Genomic DNA, 19511 nt, shown 5'->3' with positions numbered 1-19511 from the left:
GCAGAGTCCTCCAGCACTGCAAAGTATTTCAGGAGGGGAGAGTTCAAGAGGAAGGATCAGAGTCCTCTGGCAGTGCAGAGTATTTCAGGAGAGGAGAGTCCTATAGGAGGTAGGAGCAGAGTCCTATAGGAGGAAGGAGCAGAGTCCTATAGGAGGAAGGAGCAGAGTCCTATAGGAGGAAGGAGCAGAGTCCTATAGGAGGAAGGAGCAGAGTCCTATAGGAGGAAGGAGCAGAGTCCTCCAGCAGTGCAGAGTATTTCAGGAGAGAAGAGTTCTAGAAGGAGCAGAGTCCTCCAGCATTGGGTTGTGGTGTTTCAGGGGTGTGATTGGCCAAACGTTACTTAAATCCGTTCATAAGACTGCACATTTGTGCACCAATAAAGCCCTGGTCTGTGCACATTATGCTGAAGAAAAAGCATATTTTCATCTCTGCTGCCCCTCCAGCTCCCCTCCCCCATCTATTCTTTAAAAAAAAATTCTGCCAGGGCTCTCAGGGTGCAGCAACATTCGCTCGCAGGCATGCACAGAACAGGAAGCCACAACTTCAGAGGGAGATTCCAGAACACGTTATACCGAGTTTCTGATATTTATATTTGCAGTTTCCTTGTTTAACTTTCCGACTTTATTCAACACACACAATGATCCTATTAATGATACATTGTATTTATTAAAAACAGAACAGGTTTGTTTGCAGGATGGCAGTATGTATCTAAATACGTAACATTTAGAAGAGCTCAACAAACAAGTAACTCAGCAGAGGAAATCTGGGGGGGGAGATTTTTCTTCTGCGTAAGTATTCACACCTTAGAAGTAACACTTTTCAAAAGTAACTGAAGACGACTATCACATTCAACATAATACAGCTATACAGCATTAAAAAACGTTGAGCGTCGCAGACCATAGAGATGAAATGACAATTGCTTGTAATCACAAGTTACAGGACAGATCTGACGTGTATGGCAGAGGCGTAACTAGAGCCTTCGGGGCCCCGGTGCAAGAAAACATGACCCCTTCCCTTCAAGCCTGGGGCTCTTCCCACTGATCCTGGGGCCCTTTACTCTCATTGCGGGGCCCTTTATTACGGTCCTGCAGGGGAAACTTTCACAAGTTCTGCAGCGGGCCCCCTTCCTGCCATCTTGGGGCCTCCCCACGGTGGTGGAATGGAATGCCAGGGTGACCTTTGCGATCCTGGAATCAAATATGGTCATAGTTTGAAAAACTTGATGTGGAGGAACTCAAGTGTCCTGCACAAAGCCTTAAACTCAACCATATTGAATGAATTGGGATGAATTGGAATGACACTGGTGAGCCAGGATTTCTCATCCAACAAACATGATAAAATCTGGTCTAGGTTTGGTGTGGTGGAATCTGGAGTGTCCTGCACGGAGGCCTGACCTCAACCCTACTGAGCAGCTCCATAAAAAAATATAGTTTGACCAGTTTGGTGTGGAGGAACTTAAGTCCTTCAGAGTCCTGACCTCAAACCTACTAAATACATTTGGGAAGAAACGGAATGCTGATGGTGAGCGAGGTCTAATCATCCAACATCAGTACCTGACCTCACAAACAGCACAGATTCCAAGAAATATGGTAAGATCTTATCAAGGCTTGACTAATTTGGGTTGGAGGAACCCAAGTATCCCGCACAGAGCCCAAACCTCAAACCTAATGAACAGCTCTATAAAGACTTGGCTTGACCACTTTGGTGTTGAGGAACGAGTGCCCTACACAAAGTCCTGACCTTAACTCTAATGAACACCTTTCAGAAGAACTGGAATGCCACTGGTGTGCCAGGACTTCTCATCAAGCAAACATGATAAAATCTTGTCATGGTTTGACTGTTTAGTGTGGCCGAACCATAAGGCGCTTTTCCACTGCATGGAACCGAACGGTACGGCTCTTAAAAACAGTACCACCTCGATTGTGGTTCCAAGAGGTACCATACCCCACAATCCTTTGCATGCAGTCACTACTAGCCACTGATTGGTCCGAGAATCGTTGTTATCCAACCCACATCCCACCCACTTAACTTTAGTACTACTTTAGTGGAAAAGCAAACCATACCGTACCGAACCGTTCCAACACCGTACCATGCGGTACCAGCAGTAGAAAAGGAAACTGGGCCAAGCAGGGCCGAGTAGAGCCGAGCCGGTACTTGCAGTGGAAAAGTGCCAATAGTGTCCTGCATAGAGGCCTGACCTCAACCCTACTGAACAGCTCTAAAGACATGATTTGACCACTTTGGTGTGAAGGAAATGGAGTAGCCTAAACAAAGTCCTGACCTCAACCTTGATGAACACCTTTGGGATGAATTGGAGTGCCAATGGCGAGCCAGGTCTTCTCATCCAACAAACATGGTAAAATCTTGTCATAAATTTAACCAGTTTGATGTGAAGGAACTCAAGTGTCCTGCACAGAGCCCTGACCTCAACCCTACTGAACACCTTTGGGATAAATTGCAATGCCAATGGAGAGCCAGGTCTTCTCATCCATCATTAGTACTTGACCTCACCAATGTTATGAATTCCAACAAACATGCTAAAATCTTGCCATGGTTTGACCAGTTTGGTGTGGTTGTAGTGTTGCAATGCCTACACAGTTGGAGATTTTCCTTGGTTGTAAAATGGGCTATTGTATAGGGATGATGGTTCTTAAAGCAAACCTAAGTCACCCTGATGCATTAGATGGTTTCTATTTGGTTTAGTGTTTTGGAAGGTAATTTAAAGACGTCCATGAAAGATCCATCCCAGATAACCATTGTATCAAGCATAGCATCAAACCTCAGAAGATGGTGACAGTGACAGATTTTTTGGGGGGCACCCATGTTGACCTGTAACAGTTTTAAAGCTTACAATAAAGAATTAGAACAAAGTCCCAACATAGTGATCCTGTGAGATCTACAAGTCTGTTATACTATCCTTGTCCAGTGACGTCACTTTGATGGCGTCAGGCATTTGGTGGTTCATCTTGAGAAAGTCTTTGGCAATCCAGGTTCACTGGAGAGCTATAGCTCAGTCATGGTAGCTCTGACAGGCAGGCCCCGCAACTCGATCGGCTGCCCGGCATTCTTTGCGTTCTGCTGATAAACAAAGTGAGTGTAGCTCCTGTCTGCCAACAGCGACGAGGAAGAGGCTTGGGACTTCCAGTGGTTCCCACCTTCATTCCCGGAGGTCCTGCGTTTTTAAAGAGCAATGGCAATGAGGTACAGAGATCAGAAGAGGAACGTTATTAAATCGAGGGAGAGCAGAGCGAAGCGCCCCATCACCTGCAAGCAGTGAACAGCCAGAGGAAGGGAAGGCAAGAGGAGGAAGAGGCAGCAATCACCGCTTGATCATCTCAGGAAGATTCGTTAAGGAGATTGGATGATTTTTCCCATCAGTAGGCACATAAAATGGTCTTAAGCCCCGTACACACGTACCGATCGTCGGCCGAACGATCGGCCGTCTTGTCTGTTGAAAAGTGCAAAAGACTGCACACGAATTTTGTCGGCCAACAACAGCCGACTGCAGAAGTGATGTCATGTGATGGTTAACTTTCCTTGTCTTTTCTTCTCTGAGCATGCTCAGTCTTGCAAATCTGCTGTCTGTCGGCCGAAATCTGTACTGACTGGCGAACAATCGGCCGTTCTGGTGTTGGCAAACAAAAATTTTAATGCTTGCACGACAGATTCTGTTCGGCTGAAAATGCGCTGTCGGAAGCATCATACTAACAAGCCTACAATCAGCCGATCGGTCGTCGGCCGAATCTTTACGGCCGACAATCGGTACGTGTGTACGGGGCTTTAAAGAGAAAAATCAACAAGGACGGCGCAGGATTTAAAGAAGTCAAGATTAACCCTTTCATGAACATGGATCATTGAAGCATAGACAACTAAACCAAAAAAATTCAGCAGCTTCATATGCAGTGAACGCCATTTATATTTTTCTACCTAAATCATTTTTACATGGTTTCTAAATGACATTAAGTTTTTGTGAATGACGGGAGGGATAGGTGGATAGAAACTGAATCCATCAGAAATTAAATGTAAATCGAATAAATTCCATAATAGGAAATAAAGTGTGTTTAAAGGTGCAGAGAATATATTTGCAAGTGTATACACCAATAACCGCTCGAAAAAAATTACACATATGGCTCAAAATTATAAATATAAACCAAAAAGCACATCAATAAAGTGACAAAGTGAAGTCACTACAGTACTTCTAAAATTATCCAAGTGACATCCGTGCACAGATGTCACTTGGATAATTTTTTAAGTACTGTTCGTTTTTAAAAATATTTTTTCTTGCTCAAATAATTTTTTGTCTAATTATTCACTTTTTGCACAGAAGTCACTAGTTTTATGTGCTTTTTGGTTTAGATTTATAATTTTTAGATGTGCTTTTTGGTTTAGATTTATAATTTCCAGCCATATTCTTTGTAATTTCTTGGAGTTCTTATTGGTGTATACACTTGCAAATATATTCTCTGCACCTTTAAACAATTTCCCATTACAGAATTTATCAGATTTAGCTTAAAGTCTGATAGGTTCACATCCTACTTGCCCTCAGACAGCGCCACCTATCCCTTCCTTTATTCATTCATGTCTGCACACCCCTCTGGGGTTATATGTGAGGTAGGCTGCAGCCTGTGATAAATATCATAGCGCAGTATTTATATACATTATGTTTTTATTTAGCACATTTTATGTCAGACAGATGCCCTACTCTGGTATTTAATTTGAGGCTGATTAATGTACATTTTTCCACTGTAATTGCATCAGACAATTGCAGTAATAAAACACTGCCACACTGCCCTCTTTAGGCAATAGTGGCATCTGCAGGTTAAAGAAGCTTGGGGCAAACCTCCAGCCTGCAAGTGATCACATGATGGGGGGGAACCACACTGACTGAGCATTAGCTCATACTGGAGCTGTCAGAAACGGCAGTCTCACAACTAGAAGCATGCACCTGTGCACACTCTTAGTTTTCAAACTGGGGGGGAGGGTCCAGGATTTTCTCTTCCTTGGCATAGGGATCAATTCCTGGAAACATATTAATCCAGATATTGCAACTGTCAGAAATAAGCTATCCATATGAAGGGGGGGGGGGGGGGGGAATAGTCACAGGATGGATTCCTGGCCCCATCAGCTCAGAATTGAGTGCTCTTGCTCATTCAAAACTTGCACACGTACAGTGCACCCTCTACTTCCATCACAGCAGCTGATTTCATCGTCATCTAACAGACTACACTGTGCATGTGCAGGTGTCAAACAAGCCTGAGCAGGGACGTACATCCACCAGCAGGTTGTGGGGGGGGGGGGAGGCTGTGCAAGGCCTGCTTTTTAATATACCAAAGAAGCTGGAATGCATAGGCCATTTATTTAGGAAGGTGATGTAAAGGTGAACTAATCTATTAAAGAATATCTAAACCCAACATTTCATATTCCTGATATGTGGCTGCCATACCAAGTGCTTGTATGAAATGACAAAAGGTATCTTCTTTGTGTGTAATCCCTGGTGATCCTGCCAGTCTCTCTGCGTTCCTTTTAAATGCTGACTACACTAGGCAAGAGCACAGCGTGGTCAGTTTTCTGCCTGTGCTGGGAATTCGACCTGCTCTCCTCCAATGATCAGACTGGTGCTGACAGCCCCCCCCCAAAAGAGACATTTACTGGGAAAACCAGCTTGCTCCTGTGAGCGCCTTATGCAGTTGAGAACAGATTCTATACACGTTTTGCCTTTCATTTCTATCTTAAATATGTAAGGGTCTAATTTGAATTGTTTTTTATTTTTACAAGGTGAGGTTTTTACATACATCTTAAATAAAGATTCTATGAGGAGTCTATAAAGGAGAGATGAAGATTTGTGATTGTGAGATAAATCAGTTTAAAAAATAAATAAATAAATAAATAAATAAATAAAAAATAAAAAAATAAAAAAGGGATTGCAACTTTTAAACATAAAAAAATTGCAATTCCCATCCATGAGATTATTTAATTTGTGAATATTATTATTATTATTATTATTATTATATAATATTCTGTGACCTCTATGGGTCTTTGTGAATTGATCCTCGGGTCCCATCCTAGTGTGAATTACACAGCAGTAAGGAATTCTAAAAACTATTAAAATGCAAAAAAACAAAAAATTGATAGTTCAGATCTCTCAAATACTCTGGTTGTCTTGAGGTTTAAGATTCGATACAAAAAGGCCCCATTAACAAGACCCCCCCCCCCCCCCCCCCCCCAATCACAGACCAGCCAAGCAGAGATCAGATAAGAAGCCACAATTGAGACATTTATTTTTTCAGCTAAGATTTGGAGATGAAATCACATGATCATTTTACAGGATGGATCACCAGCAATCGCAGCGAGAGATCCATAAGTACAGCATTGGATAAGACCAGCCAAGCTCCGCCCACCACCACTGCCACCACCAAGCACGCATCAGCAGCGCAGACTACAACCATGGAAGAGGTTTGCATGATCCGATCAATTGATTGGAGGTTTGATTATTGATACAGGAAAGCAGTGCAGCACAAAGACAGACAACAAAAAGTTCAACAATTCTGAAGAAGAGGACTCTATATATGATGAATACATTTTTGTTTACATGACAAAACATGCATTTGTCATGCATTAAGCGTAACAAAATGCACATTTTAGAAACACGCAAAGCTCTGCATTAAAAAAAAAAGTTACATGAGCTACTTTGCAGCAAAGGGCAACCCATTGAAATGAACAATCTGCTCTATGTGTATGGTGCAAAACCGCAGCACAATTTTATGCCTGTTTACAAAATGCAAAGTGTAAATGCAGCCTAAGAATGAGGTTTCTGGAGGGAGCTGGGTGCAACTGTGGGGGGATGGGGTCTCTAGAGGGGGGCTTGGGGGGGGGTTTGCAGGGGCAATGTGAGACTAGAGGGCACTTCAGGGATGAGGACTCTTCAGCAAGCTTGAGGAGATTTGGCGGTCACTGTGGGCTCTTTGAGGGCCTGGAGGTTGAGGGACATTGCAGGCCAGTATACTTAGAAGGTTATGTTGGCACCACTATGTGAAGCTTCGAAGCACTGTGTGGGGAATGTAGGCCACCACGGGAGCCTGGGGGGGTTGGCACTATGGGACACTAGGAGGCGCTGTGGGAGGTTGAGAGCCACTATAGGAGGTTGGGTTGGCACAATGGGAGTTGGGAGGTTGAGGGCCACTGCAATAAAGCTTAGGGGGTTTGGTTGGCACTGTGGGAGGTTAAGAGAAGTATGGGTTCTGCACTCAGAACCGAGCGATCAAACACCGCTGATTGCTCGGTTCTGGCAGCAGCTCTCAGCTCTGCCTCCTCCTTGCTCATTGGAGCGCTGGGCTGTGGAGGGGCCAGCTCAGGCTCTCAGTGGCTCGTTGAGAGCCTGAGCCGGGTGTCGGTCCAGGCATCTGAGGGATCCTTACTCCGTGGTGGTGATGACGCGGTGCCTGGACCAACATCTGTGACGTCAGCAGAGAGTGGACTTCAGACGCTCTCTGCTGAAAACGGGTAACAGGAGTGCAGAATGATCTGCACTCCTGTGATCCATAGGAGATGTACAGCCAAACAAGCTTTGGCTGTACATCTCCTTTAAGGGGAACCGTAGGCCACTATAGGAGGTTGGGTTGGCACTATGGGACACTAGGAGGTGCTATGGGAGGTTGGGAGCACTGCAGGCACATATGGGAGGTTGAGTTGGCACTATGGGAGCTGGGAATAAAGTGGGAGGTTGAGGAGCACTGTAGGCCACTATGGGAGGTTGGGTTGGCACTGTGGGACACTAGGAGGTGCTATGGGAGGTTGGGGGGCAATGCAGACAGCTATGGGAGCTGGGAATAAAGTGGGGGGTTGAGGAGCACTGTAGGCCACTATGGGAGGTTGGGTTGGCACTATGGGAAGCTGGAAGATCTTGAGAGAGGTTGCAGGGCACTGCAGGCCACTATGGGAAGCTGGAAGGCATTGCGAGAGGTTACAGGCCACTATGGGAGCTCGAGGTACTGTGAGAGGTTGCAGGGCACTGCAGGCCACTATGGGAAGCTGGAAGGCATTGTGAGAGGTTACAGGCCACTATGGGAGCTCGAGGTACTGTGAGAGGTTGCAGGGCACTGCAGGCCACTATGGGAAGCTGGAAGGCATTGTGAGAGGTTACAGGCCACTATGGGAGCTCAAGGTACTGTGAGGTTGCAGGGCACTATGGGAAGCTGGAAAGCATTGTGAGAGGTTACAGGCCACTATGGGAGCTCAAGGTACTGTGAGAGGTTGCAGGCCACTATGGGAAGCTGGAAAGCATTGTGAGAGGTTACAGGCCACTATGAGAGCTGGGAGGTAATGTGAGAGGTTGCAGGGCACTGCAGGCCACTATGGGAAGCTGGAAGGCATTGTGAGAGTTTACAGGCCACTATGGGAACTAGACGGTAATGTGAGAGGTTGCGGGGCACTGCAGGCCACTGTACGAGATTGAGTTGGCACTGTGGGAGCTGGGAAGTGCTGTGGGAGTTTAGGGGGGGATCTACAGCTGGCTAGAGGCCCAGGAGAAGGCAGGCTGCGGCCTGGCAGAGGGCCACAGCCCCATATTTAAGAAGCACTGCTCTATAGAACTCAATCAATGAGTGACTGCAGAAATCTGTAGAGAGAAATAGCCAAAGACAAACCATTTCTTGTCACTGTGAGTGGTGCCGGGACTCCTCTTCAGGTTCTCGATCTCTACAAGCACCGGTTCTGTAGGGAGGGCAGTGACTACCGGCAGGGAAGGCCTTACAGGCCACACCTGGGGGAGGTCAATTAGAGAAAGCCGAGTTTACATACAATTGCAATAAAACCATTTTCACCAATATTGATTTTTTCAGGCTGCACTTTTACGACCCTCGTATTTCTACAAACTTGCTGGTATATTTTCCTATCTGATGCACGTCTTGCATTTGATGCATAGATTCTCCCCCTAGTGGACACCTGCATATCAGGCAGCACAGTCAGAAGTCCTTCTGATAAAATTTAAATTTGCTACAAGGGGGACTTTTGTTTGCAATCATCCACCGTACACATATATGTGGCAGCACAGCAGTGGGTTCAGTGTCAGGCTGTCACATATGCATGGAGCCAGCATTCCTGTTCTGTGCTAAATTGCGAGCCCTGTAACTGCACTATAACTGACAGCTCCCAGTCATCATTTACAACTGGGAACCAGCAGGATGAACTCCACATCATATGACAGTCCATGACAGTAATCACATGATTGGGAAGCCCCAATGTACAAGAAGTTTGGCAGGTGGAACAACTCTGCAATTTTTTTTTTTTTTTTATGAATTCCCCTCCAGGTATTTTTCTGTACTTGAGGCACATGAAAAGGAATTAAATATGTAGACATGTCAATGTACTGCAGGGATGTACTTTAAGATCTGAGTTAGCCGACATCACCCATCCTTATACAATCGTGTAGCAGTATATCCCTGGCCTAGTGATTTTTATTTATTTTTTGCACTTTTACATCTAAAGCTTTCAGTGGCTACATGACAACACAGAAATGGATACACTCGGACTACAGTAGTAACATTGTATCACCAGATAGGTGTCATACCTGCTGTGATCCATTGTTCTGAATGGCAGGATCATTCCTTAAGGCAGTGCTGGGGAAAAAAAAAAAAAAAAAAAAAAAAAAAAAAGTTAAAAAAGCAGACTAGCCAATAAAAAGGGGGGCTTCCACGCTTCGCCTAGCACAGGATCTGGCTAGGCTCATTCACAATAAAGTCCCACCCTCCAACTCTGGCTGACCAAAGTGATTCTCTACCCACTCCAACCCAATATATAGGACTTTCACTTACTTGGTTAGATCAGGTCTTCCTCCTGGTCCGATATATATGAAAGAAAAAAGGAAAAAAGAAAAAAGAAAAAAAAGAAAACAAAGGAAAAAAAAAAAAGAAAAGAAAGAAGAACAGTTAATTGTTGTCATATTGGTGGATGAAACCGAATTATAGGAAACGTCTTTACCATGTCAGAGATATTGGTAATCTAGAGCAGCCTCTCTCAGCCTTTTAATCCCATGAAATTGTCAAGTCTCAGGAAACCCTTGCTAAAAATTACTATCTACAGCTCACGATACATTAGCATGATCAATAAATTGTAATTGTGTCGTAAAACCCGTGCTTGATGTAACCATGGGATAAAAAAAAAAAAAAAAAAAGATGTTTTTTTTTTTAATATATATCGTTTTTTTTTTTTTACATGAAAAAAAAAAAAATAAACAAAATTTTATTTTACAGTTTTTTAAAATTTAAGGTTTAATAATTTAAAATTTGTGATATTTTTACAGGAAAGGGAAACCTGCAGCGCTGCAGGAGGGGGAAAGCACAGTGAAAGAGGTGAACACAGGAATGGGGGGGGGTCAGAAACAGGCACAACAGGGACACAACAGGGAATGGGGGGGGGGGGGGGGAGATCAGTGTCGGAGAAGGAATTACAGAAATTATGTCCTGTGTCTCCCTGCAGCAGGTGAAAACTGGCAGGAGGGGGAGAAACTGGCGTTCAGCTTCTGCTGTGAGCTGCACAGGGCTTCCTTCTGTATTTGTCCCCTCCATCCAACCGCACTGATTCCCCATGCTGTTGGGGCCCCTCTGTGTGCCCGGGCCCCCTACAGGAGGACTTGTGCCCCCCCCCCCTTATCAGCGGTCCTGATGTGCTTGACTGGAGAGTGTCCTCTTACATTGGTGGTCATTATAAAAGTGTCCCCTAAATCAATATCCAAAGGAGAAGGTCCTCCCTTACATTGGTGGTCATCAGCAGAGAAGGGTCTCTCCCCCTTACATTGGTGGTCATCAGCAGAGAAGGGTCTCTCCCCCTTACATTGGTGGTCATCAGCAGAGAAGGGTCTCTCCCCCTTACATTGGTGGTCAGCAGAGAAGGGTCTCTCCCCCTTACATTGGTGGTCAGCAGAGAAGGGTCTTCCCCTTACATTGGTGGTCAGCAGAGAAGGGTCTCCCCCCTTACATTGATGGTCAGCAGAGAAGGGTCTTCCCCTTACATTAGTGGTTAGCAGAGAAGGGTCTTCCCCTTACATTGTTGGTCAGCAGAGAAGGGTCTTCCCCTTACATTGGTGGTCAGCAGAGAAGGGTCTCCCCCCTTACATTGATGGTCAGCAGAGAAGGGTCTTCCCCTTACATTAGTGGTTAGCAGAGAAGGGTCTTCCCCTTACATTGGTGGTTAGCAGAGAAGGTCCTCCCTTACCTTGATGGCCAGTAGAAAAAAGGCCTCTTATATTGGTTGCCAGCATAGAAAAAGGCCCCAATTACATTGGGGGACAGCAAAGAAAGGCCTCCATTCCCCTTTGGTACCAGCAAAAATGGACCTCCTAAAATTTCTTGCCAGTGGCACAGGGGACTGTCCTCTTACTGACAATTGGATGAAGAATGTATTTTAGGTTAGTCATTGAACCCCAAGTAAGATTTGGAGGAACCCTGGTTGACAAAGGCTGAGCTACAAGGACATTAGTGTGAGACCACCAGTAGGTACACTGATTTTTATTTTCACATTTAGGATTCATTGGAGGATGCCTGAAGGCTTCTATTACTATACCATTGAATTAAAATAGTATTTTGGACACTGGCCATCGTTAAGGAGCCATTACTCCTTCATATATTAGTTTAAAAAAAGAAATAAAAGCTTTCATCCTTTCCTATCCTGGTCACTAAAGCCTAATACACACATGCAGAATGTCAGGCGGACTGTGTGTAGTGCAGCTGGACCGTTCAGCCAGCTTCTGTCGAAGGGTCATGACTAAAAAGGTCTTCTGATCAGCTCCCAATCAGCACTAGGTTGGGACTTGGTTGAACTTTAAAAAACTAGTAGTGCGTACTAGGCTAAACACTTCACGTCCCTTATGATTGTCAAAAAGGAACAGTAATGGGGGAAAACACCCTCCCTTTTGGGGCCACAAAACACACCACACCTACTCTTGGTTGGATTTCAGCATTACTTTTGAAGGACAAAAGAAAATGATCCCACCTCTATTCATCAGAGTTCTCCTGGAGTAGCGTTTGCTGGGTCTGCGTTCGAAGGACGCCGATCTTCGCGGTTTGCTGGACTTTGTGGTCTGGTATTCCGTCTTCCCGCTATGAAGAGATGCAGAATAGTTAAAAACTAGATGCACAAAGTTAAAGTTTATCTAATGATTTTTCAGTGAATTGTTAGAGGTCGATATATATATATATATATTTTTTTTTTTTTTTTTTTTTTTCTGCGGTCTCTGTCCTGCTTTAGAGAGACTCTTTGGTTCCCGTCTTGGAGACAACAGGAACCTAGAGAAATCCCCTTAGACTGTTGTCACCGAAACTGGTGTCCCCATTGGAAGATTCCTGCTCTCTGTTCCAATGCAAATTATAGAAATATGAATTTCCTAATAATTCTGGACCTAATATCTGACCACCAGGATAAATGGAAAGGGTGAATCTGCCCAGTGGAGAGGACATTAAATGGCAAAAGAGACACTTATCACATCTCAGACCCGAACCATAACCTGTCGTATCCACTAAAAAATACTGGATATGGATGCCAAGCTGCATCCACAGAAAATTTAACATGACAGACAATCATCTGGTCAGCGCATTCAATGGGATGAGTGTCAATCAGGGCTGGGACAAGGGGGGGGTGGGCAGGAGGGGTGGCTGACTTGGGCACTGTGGTATTATATGAGGTTGGGGGAATTTGGGGGGTGGAAGGGGGCAAGTATTGTTCTAAAATGGGAAATTCGGAGGTGGGGAGTGCTAAGAGTAGTGATTTAGGGGGATTTGTTTTTTTGGGGGGGGGGATGGGAGAAGAGCGTGCTAGAAGGGGGAATTTGGGGGACATGTGTGCTAGAAGGGGGAATGTTGTGCTCGAAGGGGAAATTTGTGCTGAGAAGGGGGATTTGAAGTGGGGGGGGAAGAGCTGTACTAGGAGGTTGAATTCCAGGAGTAGTAGATTTATGCTAGGAGGGGATGAATTATCTTTTTTGGGGGGGGGGGGGGATTTCAGTAGGGTGGCAGATTTGTACTGGGAAGAGGTATATTTTAGTGATCGACACCGATATTTTGGTCATCGCATATCGGTATCGGACGATATTTTTGGACATTTAAATTTTTTTTTTTTTAAACACAGGTACTCTTGAGGAGGGATTTGGGGGTCTAAGACCCCAAACCCCTCCTCTGCACCTAAAAGCATTCAAAACGCCAAGTTTGGCTGTTTTGAATTCGTCATTGTTTTGAATCTGGCACCGAGTACCCAGAAGTGATGTCATGACATCGCTTCCGGGTTTTTACATGGAGACCCGATCAGAGCCAAATGCGGCTTTGATCGGGTCTTCGGCGGCCGTGCAGGTAGGATGTCTGGGTCTCCTGGTGGGACGGGAGACCCAGGCGAGCCGCAGAAGGCGGAGGGAGGGGGGGGGGGATGTCCCCTCCCGCTCCTTGTAATGACAGCCAAGCGGCTTCTCGGCCACATCGGTTGTCATTACAAGACACCCGATCGTCGGCTATGGATGCCGGTACCGGGGTGATGCCTCTAGCTGCAGGCATCACTCCTGTACAAGCAATTTCCCGAAATATCGGTAATATCGTTAACCTCAGGGGCCGATTCATTGGGGAAAGTGCAGATTAGCCCTCGATATATCGGCTTCGCCGAGAATAACCCCAGCAATTCCGTAAGAAAGGAGGGAGGGACACTACTCACCACACCATGGCACCAGGCGGGCGCTACTTGCAGCAGACCCCCGTACCATCTTGCAATGGGGGTACTGCGGCCTGAGGTACACTGTGACTAGGATAGCGACTGCTGTCGTGACCAGGGCTAATCGATCCGGTTTCACACGCTGGCCAGCCCCTGTCCAGTGGGGCTTTGTTGCGGCCAACCTAGCCCAGAGCTAATAGCTGGGTCACGCTCGCAGGCCAGACTGGGAAGGCCATTAGGGACCTAGGATATCCAGTGAATCGCCCAGTCTGGCTGATAATTGTAGTTCACACAGGAACCAGGGGCGTAACTACAGGGGTTGCAATTGCAACTGGGCCCCATGCTCCAGAGGGCCCGTGTGGCTCCCCTGTAAACCTGGATAGGAGGGGAAGTGGGGACAGCATGTAAAAAAATCACTGTCCTTTTTCCTCCTGTAGCTGCAGGAGGAAAATGGAGGAGATTGGTTCCTCTGTATGCTGCCCCCGCCACTCCCCCTATCCAGTTCACGTGTGTTCTGCTGTCTCTGGGCCCCTGCGTGCTGCCCTGGTCCCCCCCACTGTGCTCCCTCCCCTCTCCTGCCGGCTGCTGCAGGGGATGTGTCACAATAGAGAACCAGGAAGGGGTCGGTAAATATGTAATTTACCAGCTCCTTCCTTTTCTGAATGGACAGAGTCATAGTCAGTCACATTGTAAAAAAAAAATAAATAAATAAAATGATAAAAAATAATTAAAAAACCAAAAAAATAAAAACTACCGACACCAGTGGGTGAACTTCCAGGATCGCAAAGGTCACACTTGCAACCGGGCCCTGGAATTCCACCACCGTGGGGAGGCCCCAAGATGGCAGGAAGGGGGCCCACTTGTAAAAAAAAAAGAGTCCAGCTGTGGGACCGTAATAAAGGGCCCCGCAACGAGAGTAAAGGGCCCCAGGATCAGTGGGAAGAGCCCCAGGCTTGAAGGGAAAAGGCCCTGGCCAGGGGTCCGGGGGCCCTTCATGGTTTCTTGCACCGGGGCCCTGAAGGTTCTAGTTATGCCTCTCACAGGAGCAGTTGATTGTAGTTCGCACAGGAACAAATATAAATAAAAGTAAAAAAATTCCATTTATAAAAAGGAAAAAATGCCAGGACCGCAGATCCCAGCAGAGAGCCAGGTCCTTACTCCTGACTAGGCAGAAAAAACTGAAGTCCTATAGCAGGAAGTGATATTCTACCCTCTGGGACTGCCTCAGGGGCGTAACCACAAAGGTTTCCTCCTAGTCCCACTCCTAGCAAGAGAAGCATAAACCCCAATGGTCTAAGAAGACATGGAGCCGTGTCCGCCAGTGAACGAATGAGAAATGAGGATTTTTACATGTAGGAGAGAAGTGTCAGAATTGGCCTGGGTGGCAAGTGGTTAAATGTGGCGGCTCTATACAGTGCTATAGATTTATGGATGATTAGACCTCTCTAGATTCTCCCGTACATCAGAGCAGCAATACCCTTACAGGGGTAAAGCTTCATTAGTATTTGAGCTCCATTCCCAATCCCCCCACCATGTGCACCCCGCCTTCCAATGTCACCCCCCCCCCCTTTACCTGTATCTGAACCGAGAGCCCAGCCTGATGAAGCTCGAGCGGCTGGAACCCTTGTGGACCGGTCCTCGGAGGCGGAAGAAGGCGTGGTGCTCCACAGCGCACTTCCACAGGTGCTTACAGGCCTTCGGATGGTCCATCTTAAACACAAAGGTGTGTTCCTGCTCCTTGCCCTGTAGGGCAAAAAAAAAAAAAAAAAATCAAAAAATTATTTTCCCCCCAGATTACACCAGAAACGGGAATTCCCATCACCTCCACACAGACACCCAAGATGTGAAGAGCACCTGCCTCTCTCACCTGATCGTCATCCTCAACCACCACCAGTGTCAGTTTAGTCTTCCTAAAGTCCAGACGAGTGATCTTTGGCCTGGAAGGTAAAAAAAAAAAAAAAAAAAAAAAAAGGTAAAACATTAGGACACAGGAGATGGAATCAGTTGCATGCACCGTGTTCGTTCTGTGCTTGCTTCTCTTGGTGTTTACAGCAGAATGCATTATTTTACGGCCCTCTTTTTTTTGGTTTGGATATGCAAGAGTCATCACAAAACTTAATGAGGATCTGCAGCCGGAGGCCTGGTTCACACCCTTTTGCTCGTTTTCCATACGAATTGGCCGCCATGGCTGCGTGTCCCGCAGAAAAAGGTGCATGCATTTTATTTTTCAAAACATGGCCATCAGGTAAATTAGATGGTCATTTGGACAATGCAATTTTCCTGCAGTTCCTGCACCTGCAAACACTCTGCATGCATTTTTACATGTGTGGAGGTGTCATTCAGAATAAATGGCAGCCCCGCTTGTTTTCTCACAGGAGAGCGGTTTCATGGTGGGTGGTTGGGGAAGCGGGAATCGCTGTGATACCCGCACCTACAACCACCCGCATAGATGTGAACTGAGCCAAAAAAAAAAAAAAAAAAAAAGTCAGCTACAAATACTGTAGCTGCTGACTTTAATAAAAAGGATACTTGCCTTTCCAAAGATCCAGCACTGTCCTCATCCAGTCCGGTGTTTGGGTCCCCGGCGCCAGCATGTTTTCTAAGGGAAGCCGGCTGTGACTTCTTGTGACTATACAGCTGGCTTCCTGCTGTGAGTGCGTCAGCAGCGCTGCGATTTCTGAATGGCCCCGCAGTCTTTTGGGACCTGTAAAGTGTGTCCCAGAATGTTGCAGGCGGGGGGGGGGGGGGTATAAGCACTTCCACTCCGAGGGCCTTGGAGGTCAGAACAGAAGTTTGAATGGGTACCTGCAGTAACTAGGTACCTCCTCCCCCCCCGCCCCCATCCCAAAAAACCTACAAAAAGTGGGAGGGGAGGAATGAAGGCTATTAAAAGAGAACATCCCTTTTAGGGGGAAGTTCTGCTTTAAGCCATAAGAACTTATTAGGCTTTTCTTGCTCATTCCTCCACCTCAAAAAGAAAAAAAAAAAGTGTTTTTTTTCCACTGTGCTGCGACATTTGTGCTGCAGTGGTTTCCGATACACCAGAGATCCGCGCATGCATGGCCATTTCCAAGAATGGACAAAAAAGCCACAGAACCTCCACGTTTGATCTTAGAGTCTGGGAAGATTAACTGCACATGCATGGAAATGGCCACATGTGCGTAGATTTGCCGCAGTTCTCTGCCAGATCCTAAAGACTTAGCAGAGACCTACTACACATCTGTATGCGCACCAGATGATACGTAAAGATGGCGGCACCGCAGACAAGCCAGAGGGGGCAACAACAGTTTCCACTGTGAAGTTCCACTTTAACCAGTTAACGACTGCGTAGAAGAAAAAAAAAAAAAAAAAAGGAAAAAAGAAAATGTTATAAACATATATATATATATATATATAAAATATATATTCACACATACATATATAAAATATATATTCACACATACATATATAAAATATATATTCACACATACATATATAAAATATATATTCACACATACATTTATAAAATATATATTCACACATACATTTATAAAATATATATTCACACATACATTTATAAAATATATATTCACACATACATTTATAAAATATATATTCACACATACATTATATATATATATATATATATATATATATATATATATATATATATATATATATATATATATATATATATATATATATATATATTACACACACACACACACACACACACACACACACTTTCCAATAATATAAAAAAATTCTGTCAAAATAAATAAATTATATCCTATCAAAATAAATAAAATAAATTATATCCTATCAAAAAAAATAAATTATTTCCCATTAAAAAAAAAAAAATGATTATATATATATATATATATATATATATATATATATATATATATATATATATATAATAAAATTTATGTTTGGGGGTTCTAAGCAATAAATACTGATCATTACTTAGATCAGAAATGATATGCTTTAGTGTCAAGATTTTTTTTTTTTTTTTTAGGTTTGCGCTGATTGTTGTGATCTCATTTAAATATCAGAAATAGACCTGGCCCTAATATTCATGCCCTATGATGGGGTAGGGAATGGCACTGCAAGGGTATTTTTTGTTGTTGTTCCCAGACCTGGGCATTTATACTCTTCATATTCCCTGTTGTGCTGCATAGCGACTCCACTTTACTGCTCCTCACTTTGTAACAATAGGAATATATGGAATATCACTATATATTATATATATATATATATATTATTATATATACAATATAACTATTGTCAGCCCGCTGTGACATTTTGCCGAGTGCCCAGGACAGAAGCTGTTGTGCCAACGCCTCCCTCGTCCACATTCCTTAATTATGACTAATCCCCAAACAATCAGAGTGAGTAATATCCCCAAACCTGAGCCTGCAGGTAGCACCTCCTGACAGTGCTGAGATTACTCGCCCTCCCATACTGTGTGTAGATCAGTTCTTTGAATCACTTTGCACTGTAAATAGTTGCAGGAAATTATTCATATTTTGTTTTTCTTGTTTAAAGAAAAAAAAGAAAGTTGCAACATTGTAACATGAGTCATGACACATCAATGAAGAATGACAGCAGAGACTGCACTGCCCCCTTGTGGAGAACTTTGAGTATGACAGGGCTTGATCCAACACAGGTCAGGGCATGCAGGGAACTGTACTTCCACATTCAGCCTCAGAGGATCCACTCGGGAATAACAAAAACTGATAACAGGAAATATCATTTCCGATAGCCCCACCCATTTTCAGGATTTCCCTGCTCACCTGAATGATGATTATTTAAAAAGAAGAGATCACGTCACTTTTTGGTTTTTAATAAAAACACATTTTTGGGTTTGTTGCCTTTATTCATTCCCCCCCCCCCCCTCATTTTGGTAACTTTTCACTTTCTGAAAATATAAATTGAAATTGTCATCACAGATTTTCTATTCCTTAGGAAGAGAAACTGATTACCGGGAGATGGGAGAGGGCCCGCTGATTGGAGGGGGCCAAGGCAAACAGAGAGGCGCCAACAGTACGCGGAATCAGTGCGATCGGGCAGAGGGGCAAATACAGAAGGAAGCCCTGTGCAGCTCTCTGCAGCAGCTGAAAAACATTTTCTCCCCTCCTTCCAGCTGCTGCAGGGAGAGACACAGACACAGGGCATCGTTCCTGTAATTACTTCACAGACACCGATCCCCTCCCTGTTCTGCCTGCTTCTGATCTCCCCCCCCACCCCCCTGTGTGCCCCCCTTTTACTGTGCTGCCCTCCGTGAGTGCCCCCTTTTACTGTGCCCGCCTCAGCACTGTAGGCTGCTCTGTGCTGTAGAAAAAAAAACAAAAAATTGTAAAGAAAAAAAAAAATATGATAACTAAACAAGGTAATGAATCATTTTAAAAAATTTTAAACTAAAATTGTAACAAAATTTCTCCAATTTTAAAAAAAATATATTTTTTTTAACAAAAAAAAAATACGTACAAACAATTAAAAATGACTAATTCACACAGGTTCTCTGTTATGTTGATGTCTGCTAATAATAATTTTAGTTAAATATTGGCTTGATATATTCGAGGGGGGTGCCTGCCAGGTAGGCTGTACGGGACTCCATGATTGCTAACAGTAGCTCTGGATGGAAGACTTCCAAATGTAGTTGCATCTGCCTTTTGTATACACAGCTCATTTGTTGACCATTTCTGGACCGGAAGGTTTTACTCCCTTAATGACCAGGTCATTTTTTTGCGATACGGTGCGGTGTTTCTTTAACATACAATTGCGCGGTCGTGAGACGCTGTACCCAAATAAAATGTATGTACTTTTGGTGGCACCTCTGCCGTTT

At 44.6% G+C, this 19511-nt stretch overlaps 1 protein-coding gene across 1 annotated transcript in view; it reads right to left on the bottom strand.

Annotated features, from left to right (window-relative positions):
* EPB41L5 (erythrocyte membrane protein band 4.1 like 5) overlaps window positions 1–19511 on the bottom strand; it is a 123571-nt gene that overhangs the window by 29452 nt on the left and 74608 nt on the right. Inside the window, exons 11-16 of the mRNA XM_082262111.1 lie at window positions 15552–15621; window positions 15258–15427; window positions 11987–12093; window positions 9811–9832; window positions 9567–9615; window positions 8644–8759 (exon numbers count right to left, since the gene is read on the bottom strand). Coding sequence (XP_082118237.1) covers window positions 8644–8759; window positions 9567–9615; window positions 9811–9832; window positions 11987–12093; window positions 15258–15427; window positions 15552–15621 — 534 coding nt within the window. The remainder of the gene's footprint in view (window positions 1–8643; window positions 8760–9566; window positions 9616–9810; window positions 9833–11986; window positions 12094–15257; window positions 15428–15551; window positions 15622–19511) is intronic.

Source organism: Pelophylax lessonae (genome assembly GCF_965119305.1).
Source record: "Pelophylax lessonae genome assembly, chromosome: 6".
Taxonomy (NCBI): Eukaryota; Metazoa; Chordata; class Amphibia; order Anura; family Ranidae; genus Pelophylax; species Pelophylax lessonae.
This window is presented reverse-complemented; position numbering and strand designations above follow the sequence as displayed.